General features: G+C 42.5%; 1 protein-coding gene across 1 annotated transcript in view; it reads right to left on the bottom strand.

The window, feature by feature from the left end:
• LOC120057045 (polypeptide N-acetylgalactosaminyltransferase 10-like) overlaps positions 1–17641 on the bottom strand; it is an 88796-nt gene that overhangs the window by 13342 nt on the left and 57813 nt on the right. Inside the window, exons 6-8 of the mRNA XM_039005424.1 lie at positions 7058–7243; positions 6653–6836; positions 3070–3187 (exon numbers count right to left, since the gene is read on the bottom strand). Of these exons, the coding sequence (XP_038861352.1) occupies positions 3070–3187; positions 6653–6836; positions 7058–7243 (488 nt within the window). The remainder of the gene's footprint in view (positions 1–3069; positions 3188–6652; positions 6837–7057; positions 7244–17641) is intronic.

The raw sequence follows: 17641 nt of genomic DNA, 5'->3' as shown, positions 1-17641 counted from the left end.
AGCTCCTATCTGATATCTTAGCACCATGTCTATCTAGCCAGCTAGATAGCATAGTAGCTAATATAGCTAGCAAACTAACACCGCAGATGAAAGGATTAGTTATCGTAATCTTTGCTAAAAGGTAACATAGCTATCTGCTTAGCTAGCTTGCTTATTGCATGCATGTTCGGACATGTCGACATAAGCTTTATTTATTAGTGAATTAACTAAACTAATATTTGCAACAGGAGTTTGATTTTGGTCACTGTGCCAATTCATCCATTAATACTTAATACTGCACATGTCTGTTGGAGAATGAGCTAGTTTGCTGCTGCTGATTTCCCCACCTAGACATTCCTTGGCATTGTTCAGTGCTCATGGCTCAGGCGGTGAGTGGCGGCTGGCATAGTAGCAGCTTTGCTGTGTAGAGGGACTATCGGCTAAGCCGATAGAGAAGGGCCGACAGCCGATAGACTAGAAAAGTCCAATATCAGCCTGATATATCGGCTCGGACGATTATCGTTTGTTCTCTAAGAGGGATGATGGATAAAGGTAGCAGGGAGGCACAATAGCTATACAGTGACATCACTACACAGAGAACAAGACTATTATAAATGCATCATGGGCCACTTTGGACAGACATATGGCTAAGACGGAAGGAAAACCTGACAGTAGAAGACAGCATGATGCTAAAGGCAGGCCTGAAATGTCACTGTGTGAATGTGACATACTTCAGGTTGACTCTTCTGGGTTAGGTGAAAGCTTTGAGCCATGGGCCAAAACAAGTCTACTTTGAACTTTGGCCTGAAAGGGACAAGATGTTGTCGGAGGCACCATCACGTGGCAGCTCCTCATTCTGATTTGTAATCCTCCATTTGTGTGTGCCTCAAAAGTATCCTCACTTAAAAAAACTCAAGGATCCGCCCCTTTAAAAAATAAAAGTTTAGCCTAAAATAACATACCCAAATCTAACTGCCTGTAGCTCAGGACCTGAAGCAAGGATATGCATATTATTGATACCATTTGAAATGAAACACTTTAAAGTTTGTGGAAATGTGAAATTAATGTAGGAGAATATAACACAGTAGATCTGGTAAAATATAATACAAAGAAAAAAACATGCATTTTTTTGTACCATCAACTTTGAAAGGCCATAATGTATTATTCCAGCCCAGGCACAATTTAGATTTTGGCCACTAGATGGCAGTAGTGTATGTGCAAAGTTTAAGATGGATCCAATGAACCATTGCATATCTGTTCAAGATGTTGTATCAAGACTGCCCAAATGTGCCTAATTGGTTTATTAACTAAGAAAGAAAGAAAATGGAGGACAAAAGACAAGGGTAGAGAAAGAGAAACACAAAAAGGAAGAGGGCATAACAGAGTAAAAGCGAGTGGAAGAGCAAGAAAGGGAGGAAATACTTTGTCTAGTTTTTGCTGACTAAGGTTCCTTGTTAGATGGGCTACTGCCGCATGAATGTTTAATGGCGTCTGGGGCTGGGCAGGTGAGCCCTGGCGTTCACGGAGAAGGCCAACAGAGCATTAAATATACATCACAACTTGTAGAGGCATGGAAGGAGGCACGTACGCATGCAAGTGTACACGTGCACACACACATCACACAGACGTGAGGCTCTGGAGGCCAGGCTGAGGAGGGGATACACCTACTGACTGACCCTGGAATGAGGTCACTGGTACGACTGTGGAGCTGTGGTTAACCCACAACGGGACATTTTGGCAGAGCGGCAATGAGGAGTTACTTTTTGCGTTGAAAAACGAGTTTTAATGACTCCAACCTAAGTGTATGTAAACTTCCGACTTCAACTCTACATAATTCAGAAGATCTGGCAAACAAAAACCCTGATGTATCTTAGAAAGATTCAAAATACAACTTACTAAGACATTCACTGGATGTGTTACCAAAGTATTATCTGACAGCAATGAAGAGAATATTCTCTAGTCTCTGCCATGGTTTTATTACCCGCTTCTCTCTGAATTCCAACAGTTGAGACAGCATTACATTGGTAAAAGGCTACAGAATTATCCAAATGAAGGGCTGCTTCTAACATTTTGGACTCCTATACCCAGACCAGGGCTGAGACCTGTCAAGGGTCCAGACTGCAAATCAACCTCTAATTTGATGAGGATGGGTTGAGCTGCACCCTCCCCAAACTTTACCTAGGTTTTCATGTTCTAATGCAGTATTTAGCCAAGCAGAGGAGTGCCACTTCAACTTTCTGCTGACTTTTACGAACACTGGCAGTATCAGTGAGCTGAATATAAGTGAGTCTTGTAAGAGCCTTATGGTTTTAAAACCACAATTTAATTATTTTGATGAGCTTTCCAAAAAACTTTAGCTCCAAAGAGGAAAGGGAGGGCCGGAGTTGGGAGACAGTGGAGACTAGTGCTTTACATGCAGCGAGAGTCCGCATAATAAATGGATATCCTATGGAATAATTCATAGTGAGGCAGAACTCTAAAGCATAATCTAATATGGTTTCTGAGTATGATGAATGTAGGAGTTCTCCGAGCAGCAGAGCGGATTTGAACCAGAATGATTGAAACATGAGGTGAAATCTGAATACCAACTTCCACCATTGCCTTAAAGCTAGTTAGTTAACAGGCTTCTGATAAAAACTTGGCAGCGGTGGCTTCAGCTTGTTGATGGTGTGACGGTTCTTCAATCGGGGTGTGCAAACCTTTGTTCCAGCCCAGCACTGACATACCTGACTCAGCGGTTAGAGCATTGGGCAAGCAACTGAAAGGTCACTGATTGGAATACCCGAGCCGACAAGGTGAAAAATGTGTCGATGTGCCCTTGAGCAAGGCACTTAACCCTAATACGCTCCAGGGGTGCTGTAGTACTGTGGCTGACCCTGTAAAACAACACATTTCACTGCACCTATCGGGCAAATTATTATCAGGCCCTTTATTATGAAGTGTTACAGTAGTACTGGGCTGGAACAAAAGCCTGAACCCCCTGTGTATCTCCAGGACTAAAGATCAAAGAACACTGCTGTAAGTCAATAAGGGCATCTTCCCAAAAACAACTTTGCCATCTTAGTGTCCATTGTCATTGTGGCGTTTTACCTTGAAAGAGATTTCGTACTGCTCTCCTCCCCAGATCTCCAGTCCCGTGTCATATCCTCCCAACTCCCAGAACCACTTCCTGTCCACGGCAAAGAGTCCGCCAGCCATCACAGGAGACCTGATGGACAAAAGGGGGGGGGGGGGGGGGGGGGGGATGTGTAAGACAACACCAATACATGTCACACTCATACCCCAACATGATGACATTGTCCCTCAATCAATCACTGGCTTCAGACCAGCCAAAAGGACAGGAAGATATTCATTCTCATGAAGGATAAATCAAAAACATGTAAGTCAGTGTGGAAAGGTGACTGCTATGGCAGGCCTGCGGTTTATAACCGTCTTTATAGACTGTTTGTGCGAGTTGAAGGCTTTATTACTCAACCAGACTCATCAATTTGGGAGTTAACTGCAGGCTTACACGGGGGTTCTCTGAACACAGAAACAATTAAACCATCAACGCCACGGCCATGTAGCCATGAAATGCTTTGAAAGGCTGGTCATGGCTCACAACACCATTATCCCAGAAACCCTAGATCCACTCCAATTTGCATACCGCACCAACAGATCCACAGATGATGCAATCTCAAATTGCACTCCACACCTGGACAAAAGGAACACCTATGTAAGAATGCTATTCATTGACTACAGCTCAGCGTTCAACACCATAGTACCTTCAAAGCTCATCACTAAGCTAAGCACCCTGGGACTAAAACACCTCCCTCTGCAACCAGATCCTGGACTTCCTGACGGGCTGCCCCCAGGTGGTAAGGGTAGTTAACAACACATCCGCCATGCTGATCCTCAACACGGGGGCCCCTCAGGGGTGAATGCTCAGTCCCCTCCTGTAACCTCTGTTCACTCACTCATCTCCAACACCATCATTAAGTTTGCTGATGACACAACAGTGGTAGGCCTGATCACTGACAACAATGAGACAACCTATAGGGAGGAGGTCAGAGACCTGACCGTGTGGTGCCAGGATAACAACCTCTCCCTCAACGTGATTAAGACAAAGGAGATGATTGTGGACTAAAGGAAAAGGAGGACCAAGCACGCCCCCATTCTCATCGACGGGGCTGTAGTGGAGCAGGTTGAGAGTTTCCTTGGCGTCCACATCACCAACAAAGTAACATGGTCCAAGCACACCACACCAAGACAGTTGTGAAGAGGACACAACAAAACATATTCCCCCTCAGGAGACTGAAAAGATTTGGCAAGGGTCCATGGGTCCAAAGACTCCAGCCACCCTAGTCATAGACTGTTCTCTCTGCTACCGGACGGCAAGTGGTACCGGAGCGCCAAGTCTAGGTCCAAGAGGCTTCTAAACAGCTTCTACCCCCAAGCCATAAGACTCCTGAACTGCTAATCAAATGGCTACCCAGGCTATTTGCACCCCCCCCCCCCCCCCCACACTGCTGCTACTCTGTTATTATCTATGCATAGTCACTTTAATAACTACCTACATGTACATATTACCTCAACACCGGTGCCCCCGCACATTGACTCTGTACCGGTACCACCTGTATATAGTCCCGCTATTGTTATTTACTGCTGCTCTTTAATTATTTGTTATTTTTTATCTCTTACTTTTTTGGGGGGGTATTTTCTTAAAACTGCATTGTTGGTTATTAAGGGCTTGTAAGTAAGCATTTTACTGTGAGGTCTACACCTGTTGTATTCGGCGCATGGGACAAATAAAATTTGATTTGAAATCTGTTGAGAATCCCAAGGAAAAACATACTCATGTCAAAACTTGTGTGTGTGTGTCAGAGGTCAGGCGTGTGTCAGAGATGCATAGTTTGGTAAGTCTTCGTTATGTGTGTATTCAACTGGGGCCAAAATGGTAGTAATCATTTGCCCCTCCGTGATTTGATGTGCTGTCACTCTCATGACATTCAAACTTATCTGATGGGGTTCTAATAAATCAGTTGCAGAGGGGTAATTATGAACGTAGTGTGTTAATTGACGAACCAGGCAGGCAGGATTTGTTCAGAATTTGGGGGGGACCCTGAATGGCATCCTTATTACTGGAGACGTGTCCCTGACTGGAAGGTCTGTCAGAGGGAGACAATGAGACTATTAAACAGGTAGGCTACAGTCTCCACATAGACACTACAGGCTGTCATGGCAACTAGCGGCCCCCTTCAACTCTAAATTGGAGGCAGAGATGAACCCTCTCTGGATGGATATTGGAGGGGAGAAAGAAGTTAGATGTTCGAGTGACTCGTAAGAAAGCCGGGCAGGAAGATGTCTGGGTCCTAAACTTCTCCGTTAGAATGATCAATTAAGGAAACAGGGCAGACAGTGGAAGGCTGGGAGCTCAGAGCACTCCGGTGCTTCCCAATCTTCATGAAAAGTATCTAGGACGGCAAAAGCCAAGTTCTGTTTTTTTTCTTCTGTTTTTTCCCCCAAGGGTAAGTGGTTTGAGTCTGGAAGTGATGGGGGGGGGGGGGGGGGGGAATCGATAGTTACATATCGCAATACTATTTTGCAAGATATTATATTGAAACTTTGACTCCAAGTAACGATTGGGGGGAAAAAATAAATAATTCTGCTAGGTAGCGTTAGCTAGAGCTAGTCGGCTGTATCGGCGCCAAAACTCTGGTAATGTTCATCCTATAGCTTGTTCTCCATCTTTTTAAATAGCGAGCCAACATGTTTTAGACTTTAATTTCTATGACTGATCAAAACAAATTTTCTCATGCTCTCCCTTGTCTCTCTGCAGCAGACATATAGTGAGCAATATGTTTGGAACATCAAATTGCTATGTAATCGCATTATCGAATTGCAATACATATAGAATCGTGATAGTCGCAATACATATCGCATCGGAACTTAAGTATCGTGATATCGTATCGTGAGGTCCCTGGAAATTCCCAGCTCTAATGTCTGGTATGCTGAATTACATCTGTTTGGGGGCATTCAAATGGCAGAAGTCTTTGGCATTCAACAGCATGAACCCAGAGGCTGCGCCGCACAGATAAGGAAGGAAGGTAGCCGTGGAGACAAAGGGATGTCTTATGTAAAGCATTTTTCAGAAGAGGACTGCTCAGCTGAGGTTGCTCCCTCACTGGCACCACGTCGTTTCTATTCCACCCCTCCCTCCTTCCTGCCCTCCCCTCAAATTTTCATCACACTATCCTGTGTCGCTCTGCAAGAATTAGAATTCCATTTAAATCGACCATGAATATTCAGTCACAATTTAGTTTTGCTTCAAATTGCAAAGCCGATATTCCCAATTTCATTCTATTGACCTCTGAGGGAGCGCTCACAAAAGTGTGGAGCCGAGAGAATCCTTGTGTCATCTTGCAATGAAAGGGGAGGGGAGCATATTGCCCATCCGGCCAGGAGGCATGGAGGGATTTAGAGGCTTTCACACCCAGGGGCCAGCATGGACGTTTGCCCCCTAATATGTTCTCTGTCAGTCCATCTAACCCACTTCTAATTTCATGCTACTGCACTGTCAATCACACAGAAAATGAGCGACTCAAACTGTGTGGCATCTGGTGACTAGAAATGGGATCATTCTAAATGTGCTGATTTGTTGGGTCCTGATGTGTTGTCTGGTCACGTGACTCACTCGAAGGGTTCGCTAGAGTCATCTTTTGTCAGCTCCGAGGGGATGGGGATGCGTTTGTAGTACATCTCCCAGTCAAACGCCCCTCGCATGGCATCACCCGCCTGCGTCTCGTAGCCAAAGTTGTCGTGGTCGATCACGTCGATCATCGGACACACGATGGACTTCCTGTTGTCGGCGATACGGTCTAAGAGATAGAGCATGAGTGGGGAGAAAGAGAACCAGACAGAAAGCGGTATACGGCCTAAGTCAAACATCAGTGTTACAATGTTGCCCCCTTTGGACAAGGTAATAGGCACATTGTACAGATGAGTAATTCATATTCTAGTATATTCATCTACCACAGAATGACCAGAAAGAAACTACATAGAGCACACTGCGCAATGCTTTGCTAACAGGATGACTCACCCAGCAGTGGGGGCAGCCAGTTGATGTTGGCTTCACAGTGGGAGTCCAGGAAGGTGATGACCTCTCCATTGGCAGCCGCCGCCCCCAGCAGACGGGTCCTGATGAGACCCTCCCTCTTCTTGGTACGCAGGATCCTCACCTTGGGCAGCCGCACCATGTACTCCTCCAGAGACCCCTTTAGGTGCTCTACAGGGAGAGAGACAGGAGAGAGGGGGGTTACAACACAGTCAGACGAACATGCATGCAGACACACATATGCACACACTGCATCCCTCTAGTAAGGCCTCCAGGAGCACTGAAGGAGACCCATCAATACAAAAGAACAGACATGAACACACACGCACTCAAACACACACAAATTCAGAGGATCACACACTAGGTCTGGCACAATTAAGTGATAATCCCCAAGAAGCCGGTGTTGAGGATATATTGGCACGGGTGTTGTTAGGCCCAAGATGAAGTTGAGTTCCAATATATCCTCCAAACACCGGCTTCGAGGGCATTATAACTTTTATACAACGTGTTACCATAAGGTATAAAAAATTGAGTTGCACACTCTATATATAAACTCCCAGTAATTTATTGGGTAAATCACCAACGTTTCACCCTGAAGAAGGCACAGTGATGCCGAAACGTTGGTGATTTACCCAATAAATTACCGGGAGTTTATATATAATGTGACTCCATATTTTTATAGCTTATATAGTTTATTTGCCGTTAGTAAGCACCTCTACATAAAATAATTATCGCTGGGTGTTTGCCAACTCAAGTTTAGTCCCAAAATAAATCTAGGGTTGCTACCCAACCTGGCTGGTTGTTCGATTGGTTCGGTTGCCAGAGACTCGACCCAGTCGTTCAGTCTAGAGGTCGAACCGATTAATTAGGGCCGATTTCAAGTTTTCATAACAATCGGTAATCTGCATTTTTGGACACCGATCATGGCCGATTACATTGCACTCCATGAGGAGACTGCGTGGCAGGCTGACTACCTGTTATGCGAGTGCAGCAAGGAGCCAAGGTAAGGTGCTAGCTAGCATTAAACGTATCTTATAAAAAACAATCAATCTTAACATAATCACTAGTTAACTACACATGGTTGATGATATCACCAGTTTATCTAGCTTGTCCTGCGTTGCATAAAAATCGATGCGGTGCCTGTTAATTTATCATTGAATCACAGCCTACTTCGCCAAACGGGTAATTTAACAAGCGCATTCGCGAAAAAAGCACTGTCGTTGCACCTATGTGTACCTAACCATAAACGCCTTTCTTAAAATCAATACACAAGTATATATTTTTAAACCTGCATATTTAGTTAATATTGCCTGCTAACATGAATATCTTTTAACTAGGGAAATTGTGTCACTTCTATTGCGTTCTGTGCAACAGAGTCAGGGTATAGGCAGCAGTTTGGACCACCTGGCTCGTTGCAAACTATGTGAAGACCATTTCCTCCTAACAAAGACAGCCAACTTCGCCAAACGGGGGATGATTTCACAAAAGTGCATTTGCGGAAAAATGCACAATCGTTGCACGAATGTACCTAACCATAAACATCAATGCCTTTCTTAAAATTAATACACAGAAGTATATATTTTTAAACCTGCATATTTAGTTAAAAGAAATTCATGTTAGCAGGCAATATTAAACTAGGAAAATTGGGTCACTTCTCTTGCGTTCATTGCACGCAGAGTCAGGGTATATGCAACAGTTTGGGCCGCCTGGCTCGCTGCAAACTAATTTGCCAGAAATGTACTTAATTATGACATAACATTGAAGGTTGTGCAATGTAACAGCAATATTTAAACTTATGGATGCCACCCGTTAGATAAAATACGGAACGGTTCTGTATTTCACTGAAAGAATAAACGTTTTGTTTTCGAAATGATAGTTTCCGTATTTGACCATATTAATGACCTAAGGCTCGTATTTGTGTGTGTTATTATATTATAATTAAGTCTATGATTTGATAGAGCAGTCTGACTGAGAGGTGGCACGCAGCAGCAGGCTCGTAAGCATTTATTCAAACAGCACTTTACAGCGCTACTTATGACTTCAACCCTATCAACTCCCAAGATTAGACTGGCTATACTAAAGTACCTATTAGAACATCCAATAGTCAAAGGTATATGAAATACAAATGGTATAGAGAGAAATAGTCCTATAATAACTACCACCTAAAACTTCTTACCTGGGAATATTGAAGACTCATGTTAAAAGGAACCACCGGTTTTCATATGTTCTCATGTTCTGAGCAAGGAACTTAAACGTTAGCTTTTTTTACATGGCACATATTGCACTTTTACTTTCTTCTCCAACACTTTGTTTTTGCATTATTTAAACCAAATTGAACATGTTTCATTATTTATTTGAGACTAAATTGATTTTGATGTTTTATATTAAGTTAAAATAAAAGTGTTCATTGTTCATTCAGTATTGTTGTAATTGTCATTATTACAAATACATACCGTAATTGCTGGACTATTAAGCGCACCTGAATATAAGCCGTACCCACTGAATTTTTTACAAATATGTATTTTGTACATAAATAAACCGCACATGTCTATAAGCCGCAAGTGCCTACCGGTACATTGAAACAAATGAACTTTACACAGCCTTTAAACGAAACACGGCTTGTAACAAAAATAAATAGGCTTTTAAACAAAACACGGCTTGTAACAAAAATAAAAAATAAATAGCAGTAAACAGTAGCCTACCAAGAAAGTCAAACTTCATTGCGGTGGCGATTGTTTTGGCTTTCAGTCGGATCTGCACAGTTCCAACGTCTTATCATCGACTCATTAAGGCTCCCGTGCAGCAGCTCCATTTCCTTTTCCAACAGCCAGATCGATCGCCTTCAACTTGAAAGCTGCATCATATGCATTTCTCCGTGTCTTTGCCATGATGAGGGTGACAAAATGACTACCGTAATCAGAATGATGGCAAGTTTGAGCGCGCTCGATTTACGTCACATTATGTGACGGTGCTCAGTTTTTGGCGGCATGAATCTTGTGGAAAAAAAATAAATAAAAAAAAAACATCAATTAGCCGCGTCATTGTATAAAGCGCGAGGTTCATAGCGTGGGAAAAAAGTAGCGGCTTATAGTCCGGAAATTACGGTATATATATAAATAAAAATTGGCCAATTAATCGATATCGGCTTTTTTTGGTCCTCCAATAATCGGTCGACCTCTAGTTCAGTCTTTTTGTTCTGTATCTATGGACGCGACCCAGTCGTTTGTTTTAAATGTTCCGTTGCCAGCCCTTATTCCTTGCTTGCTAGCTAGCCAACTACGGCTAACTTAAGTCACTTCAAAAAGTGCAGCCAGAATAACTGCGAAGCAGCTGCATTTGCATAAACTGTTTTCTAGTGACATTTATTTGGATACCTCCATAACAATGAGCTAATGAGGCGCGATTTCACCTGGCATAGAAAATATACTCACTCGTCAGGACACTTTTGTTCAGAGGAGCTAGCCAACAACACAGCTAACACAGTCACTTCAAACTGAAGCTGGAAAGACAAGCTAGCTGCACTTTGTTTCATTTGACCTGTTTTCTATTGATAGGTCTTTGAATAAATATCCCCAAAAATTATGCTGATTCATGATTTCTCCCTGCCTCATCCTGACACGTTCATTACTATGGAACATCTGGAGATCGAAATTTGAATATTGAAACAAATGTCAGAGACAGACAGCCTAAAAGAAATGTGAGATAATGTGTAGATGCTTTTTATAGTGGAGATCAAATGTATAATTTGCCTGGCTGGGCTGATGAGACAGTGGATTACGCAGTTAGACTGAAGAGAGTAAATAAGCATTTTAACTTCATAGATTTAAGCGGTGGTAACTTGTGGAATAGACACCGTCTGGAATGCAGTTTTAACCAATTAGCATTCAGGATTAGACCCACCCATTGTATAATTACCATATAACTGTCAGTTATGGATAAGACCGTCATGAAAGTAACATAACCATTTAAAATGGGAAACTTCACTGTTTATACAGTCCTAAAATGTTTTCAATGTCAGCAGTCAAGTTTTCAAGATATTCAAGATAAGAAGCAAACTGTCACCGACCACATCATGATGATGGAAACCCCTGGCGTAAACGTCCCCACCAGACACAAAATTGGTAGTTAGCTAGAAGGAGCCTGCTTAAGATATTTTTCAATAAGTGTATTTTGCAAGTGAATAAGTTTGCATGTGCCATGACGTTAGCTTTACAAGCTTTCAACCACTGATTGGCTGTGGCTGTAATTAACCTAGCTATCTGTGTCTGCATTGTGTCTGCCTCGGTCATGTTTCCGAGGGCATTCTTTTTCATGAGCACAATTCATAGCCAGGGCATGGAGAGTAGTTTATGAGGAACTACACAGGCATAACCGACATGGATGGCTACTACAACAAACATGTGCACACACTTATCCCTCGAGACCTTATTCTTTTACAGTCAATGCTTAAGACCTTTACAGCACAGAACTCACATAGCTTCTTTTGTTGCATTCACCCTTCAGTGAGTATCTTTAGTAAGGCAATTGCTGACATATTAGCAATGTTTTAAGCACAAGAGAACATATTTAATTGTGATAAAAGGTATTTAACCATTCCTTTATAGATGTAATGCATAGAGGAGAAAATAGCCTCAAGAAGAACTCTCGCATAGAAGGAAGAAAAACAAGTTATTGGTAGCTGTGTTTTTTCAATACTTTTCTCCCAATCTCAAATCTATCTTCAGAGCAGTAGCTACAACGCCTCAAAAATAAATCAATCCACTCTAATAGGAGTTTATAAATCTTCAGGCCTGACGTCAAGTTAGTTGTGACAAGTCAATAAAAAAAAAAACATTATTCAGGGACACAGCCTTTATTCACTTCCTCTGACATGTCAAACAGCAAATCTTCCTGAAGAAAATGCTATGGGAAAAAACCAAGTTTCCCAATTCCCATCCCATATGCATTTCAATAAAAAATGTAAAAATATCAGGCAAGTTAAATCTAGATCTACATTCAGTTGAGAGAAAACATTCTCTATTACAATAACAAACTGGCCATTCTGACTGGATAATATAACATGACTTATATGGACTTGTTGTTCAAGGTCAGTGTGTAACAGAAATACATTAATCAAATCAAATGTATTTATAAAGCCCTTTTACAAAGCAGATGTCAAAGTGCTTATACAGAAACCGAGCCTAAAACCCCAAAGAGCAAGCAATGCAGATGTAGAAGTACGGTGGCTAGTAAAAACTAACAAGAAAAGGAAAGAACCTAGGAATAAACCTAGAGAGGAACCAGGCTCTGAGGAGTGGCCAGTCCTCTTCTGTCTGTGCCGAGTGGAGACATAATCAACATCTATATGTGCAACCGAATTACCTCAACACGGATGACATCAAATTCACATTAAGGCTCTCAAATAATGGATTAAGGCGATTGCAGGCAAATTTCCATAAAATCTCCTGCCCCCCCACCCCCCTCTTCCAGCCACAGAGGAGAGCCCCATATCCTGTCTTCATTATACTCCAGCAGGCCAGTAATTAAATCAGTCGGATTCTCCCACTCTCCAGTGTTCCCTCTCCCTCATTTCCCCTCTCTTTCACCATCCTTCTCTCAGCAGTGCCCAGACACATTACTGAGTTATTCCTTCTGACACCACAGTGAAACTTATAGGGTGAAAGCTGGAGTTGTGTGTTTTACATGAGTACATACCACATTTTTATCTATACCCTTTATTAGTTATTGGAAAACTGGATGTATGGCAGGTTCATTGCATTTAGAAGTTGTTTTGCTACAAACAATCTTAACTGGGAGGGACCTTGAGTCATTTTATTTGGTAAAGTGTCCATATAATGGTAGTTTATAGATTTTTAAGTTCACAGCGGCTGCTGATATAAAGGGTTTTCCCGGGTCCAGTTGAGTGTGAATAGAACTGTAACCACTCACTGTGCACACAGAACACTCCTCCTTTCATTAAAATGGCCTTACCCTGGGCCTTGTACAATATAAGCACAAAGCACGAGGCCCCTTTAACAGACAACCTTTTATGGGAGGACACAATGGCTGAGCTTAACAAAGGAGGGAATGAGAGAGACATCCACCGCCCACCACCAAACTCTCCGCAATCAGGTGAACAGCATTTTAACTGTCAGCACTAAAGCAAGATTCATTCAAACACGGTGGTAGCGGCGGCAGTAGAGAAAAATGATAATGCATCACATTAGGCATTTGTGTCGGCCGTCAGGGCTGGAATTGGAAGAAGGGCCCCAGAATCATATCTACTATAAAAGTAATACAATGTAATGAATTGCAGAGGATGGGAAGGCAATGCCGGGGGGACCATTTCCAACGCTGCCTGATAAATGGACAAGCCAAACAGAATAATTTCATATTGGGACCCTGTGGATCAAAAAGGAGGCTCTTCCACAAAATTACTGGGTATATAAAAAAAAAAATATCACCTGGGCTGCTCCCCCCAGACACTAGGCAACAAGGGCCACGCATTACAAATGGGAGTCTGTCACTGGCCTCCCCTTCTTGGCAGCCACAAATTGGATTCCAAAGATCGGGGGGAAAGCAATGACCCTTTCAAAACTTTTTCTAAAACGGTTGCTGGGCTACTAAAAGTGGCTCACAAAGTGTGCTTAAACCTCTCGGTCTGATTTCTCACTGGTCCGGGGCTCGTCTTTTTGCCTGCCCAATGCTCTGGAAGGGTAGACTTGATCCAAAGTGACAGCTGGGCCAGGTTTCTCAATCTGTCGCTCTCTCATTTCTCCACCTCTCTCTTTACTTCTCACTCCATTTCTCAATCTTTCACTCTCACTTTCTCCAGCTTTCCATCTTTATCCCACCTCCCCCACTCTCCTTTTGGCAGGATGTGTTGTGGGTAGTGAGACTGTCTGCTGTCAGCTCTTTAGGGAACCTGCACTGACCAAATTAAAAACCATCTCCATGGATCGCAGTATCAAATATCAGAATCACCAAAGTCCTCAAGTTCCCATCTGTTACACAACCCCCACGATCAGCCAGTGAAACACCTGGGCGGTGGTAGAACAACACTGCAACAACAACAGATAAAGGTCCGGGAGAAAGAAAAACGCCATATGGTGGGCACAGCAACAACGTTTGAAGTCAATACTCACTTACATTTGCATTTGGTTTAGCAATGTACTAGGCTGTTAGAATATTCTAGATTGAGCTCTAGTTTGACATTGGAACAAGGACTATGAGGGAAGATGAGGGCAGGTCCCCCCATATGCACTGTCAATAAATCACAGGTTATGAATCAACCATTATGAGATTGATTTTGGCTAATTCTGACTGAAGCACACTGACAAACTTAAATTCATGCTCCCCCAGACATCATGTGATTAGACAACAAACATTTGCATTGAGGAGTGACTAAGGGAAAAGGTTACGGGGTCAAATTATGAATGGTTAATAAGTACATAAATTATCCCGAAGACTCATCCGGTTTACTCAAATTGGGAAGGAAATTCATCTGTTGAATGAGCGGCACCCTGCTCGGAAAAACATTAGACTTTATTAAATGTGGGACAGGGAATATGATTGGGGCTGTGACTTCATCGACGTGAATAATTTTACGGTACAGATGAGGCGTTTACTACCAAGCGCCTCAAATATACATTTCTGCTTGGGGGAACATGTCACATTTCCCCAAACAGCTAATTGAATGAACGCAACAACATGAGAGAAGCAAGTCACGCAAGCAGCAGCAATTATGTGGGACTCAAAACGGCAAAACATTCACAATGATTAATATTGCTAATGAAGCCTATATGGTTTTAGTGGTGTCTTTCAGCATATCAAAAGGTTGGTAATGTCAAGTCTATAAAAGGACCCCTTGAGTCATGTGCAGCTTTAGCTACAACAGAGTCACACAACCTTGATATGCCAAATGCACTCATGTTGTGAATTTAAACCAACATACCCTTTTCAAAACAACTTTACAACACACAGTGTACACAGAAGCAACGTGCAATGTGTGGGGATGACTGTTTTCCTTATGTAACAAATAGCAAGAAGGTCAAGTGCCAAAATCAGTAAACACTCTTACCCAGTAACTTAGAAGTTACCAACTTCATGACCATGAAGCATAAACTAACAAAAACAAATGTATTAGTTCCATCCAGTGAGTTACAGTGTGAAGTAACTGAGTGTTTTGATTTTAACTGCTGTGGTCTGGAGACATCTGGGAATGGGAGAGACAGGGACATTTGGGGACAAATGATCAGTAGCAGAGACAACCTATGGTCCCACAGCCATGTTCTCCTAATGCACTTTTTTAATTCAATTAGCTTCCAATTACAGTGGAGGCAATATGGCCCAGGGAGGATCTGTCTGAGGTGGTGGATTCATTCCCAGATGCTTGGCAGCACACCAAAGACTGCAGCGGGGCCCGGAATTTATTCCTCTAGCAAAATAATCAAGTGTCCTTCTGAACTTCATCACACTCCCCTCTCCCTGGGCATGCTGCTATGATTTGCTAAGGATTTTTTTGTGTGGCCACCATTAAAAGTTATGTCTGTAAGGATGATGGGCTTGGGAGAGTATGAAAGGCTCCCTATTCTGGGATTTGGATTACCCCATGTACTGAGGGAAATACACAGGGAGTAAACAGGCAGTGGGGATATGATAAGAGATTTTACAGATGAGCATTGACTACACACAGGCGTACAATAAATCATAGAAACCAGCCTGATAAGTGATAAGTAGCGTTTCTAACAGGAATGGAGTGACAAACGTTTGCATAGGAACAGTGTGTGTTGAAGGGTAAAAATACCTCACAGAGCTAGTTAGCTCAAAGAACCTGAAGACGTCCTGGTCCCGTTACCTTTCAGTCAGCCACAACTGTTCTCTTATTCACACATTCCCAAACTCTCACACAGTCTCACAAACGACTAACAAGTCTGAGGACGTATGGCGAATTCCACAATTCTGAACCTCTGAAGCCACAAAGGAACAAAGTTGTGGCGCTCCGCTCCAAGTTCAAACCAGTTGAGATACTCAAATCCCTGTGGTTTGTTCATTTTCTAAATATTATTTCCAGCTAAGAGAAAAAATGTGTCAATGAAATATTCATGAGCCCAAACTCTGAGCAGAGGAGTGGGAAGATATGTGTTCTAGTGCATTATATCATTAATTTGTTTAGCAGAGATCTGCCTCCCTTCATCCAGGGCGACTTATCCTCCTTAGCACAATAAAAAAGAAGAGTTTCCATCCACAAACTCATTACGAAGAGTTTTTTTTTTTTTTTTTTTTTTTTTTTTAAACTGGGGCAATTGAGGCAAAGTACTCTGCTGTAGGGGTAGGACAGCTGCTCCCCATTAAAGAGTGAACAGTGAAGCCAACATCCTTCAGGTCACCAGCGGGCTGCTTTAACCATTCGGCTGGTGACCTGATTGGAGTCTCCCTCTCCCCAGAGCTGCTCCCATTAGCAGAACAGCAGGAAATGGGCCTTCTGCTCTCCAGGGTAGGGCTATTTTTTTTTTAAGGATGACAACAATGACTCCATTAAGCCATCCAACTTCTCAACAGTTATTTTGAGATGGTGGTCCTCTGTAGCTCAGTTGGTAGAACATGGCGCCAGGATAGTGGGTTCGATTCCCGGGATCACCCATATGTAAAATGTATGCACGCATGTGTAAGCGTCTGCTAAATTGCACATTATCATTTATATTATTTATACCATTAGATGCTAATGAGCCAGGGCGCCGCAGGGAGCAGCACTAGCTCGCCCCAAAATAAACTCAAATTAAGACAAAAAAAATTACAGCTTAATGAAAACATTCTCACATCATTGACTATAGATGGCCTGCATGAGCGCATGCATAAACACAGCAGCCCATGCTCGTGAAGAACTCGTCAAAAATACAAAAGGAGAGAAGTTATGACAAATGAGTCTCAGACAAAAGGAACAGTAATGCCATCTCCAGGTGCTGCTAAAAAGCCTTCCTTCAAATCAAATCAAATTGTCTTTGTCACATAAGCGGAATACAACAGGTGTAGTCCTTACAGTGAAATGCTTACTTATAAGCCCTTAATTAAAACCTCTCTGGGATATGTGGGACGGTAGCGTCCCACCTGGCCAACATCCAGTGAAAATGCAGAGCGCCAAATTCAAATAAATTACTATAAAAATTAAACTTTCATGAAATCACACATTCAATATACCAAATTAAAGCTACACTTGTTGTGAATCCAGCCGACGTGTCAAATTTCAAAAAGGCTTTACGGCGAAAGCAAACAATGCTATTATCTGAGGATAGCACCCCAGCAAACAATCACAGATCATCATATTTCAACCCTCCCGGCGCGACACAAAACGCAGAAATAAAGATATAATTCACGCCTTACCTTTGACGAGCTTCTTCTGTTGGCACTCCAATATGTCCCATAAACATCACAAACGGTCCCATTAGCAGAACAGCAGGAAATGGGTATATATCCAGAAAAACACCGGTTCCAACTCGCTCAACATGACTACAAAAGTTACCTGTAAGCTTTGTCCAAACATTTCAAACTACTTTCGTAATACAACTTTAGGTATTTTCTAACGTAAATAAT

Source organism: Salvelinus namaycush, chromosome 12 (assembly GCF_016432855.1).
Source record: "Salvelinus namaycush isolate Seneca chromosome 12, SaNama_1.0, whole genome shotgun sequence".
Classification (NCBI taxonomy): domain Eukaryota; kingdom Metazoa; phylum Chordata; class Actinopteri; order Salmoniformes; family Salmonidae; genus Salvelinus; species Salvelinus namaycush.
This window is presented reverse-complemented; position numbering and strand designations above follow the sequence as displayed.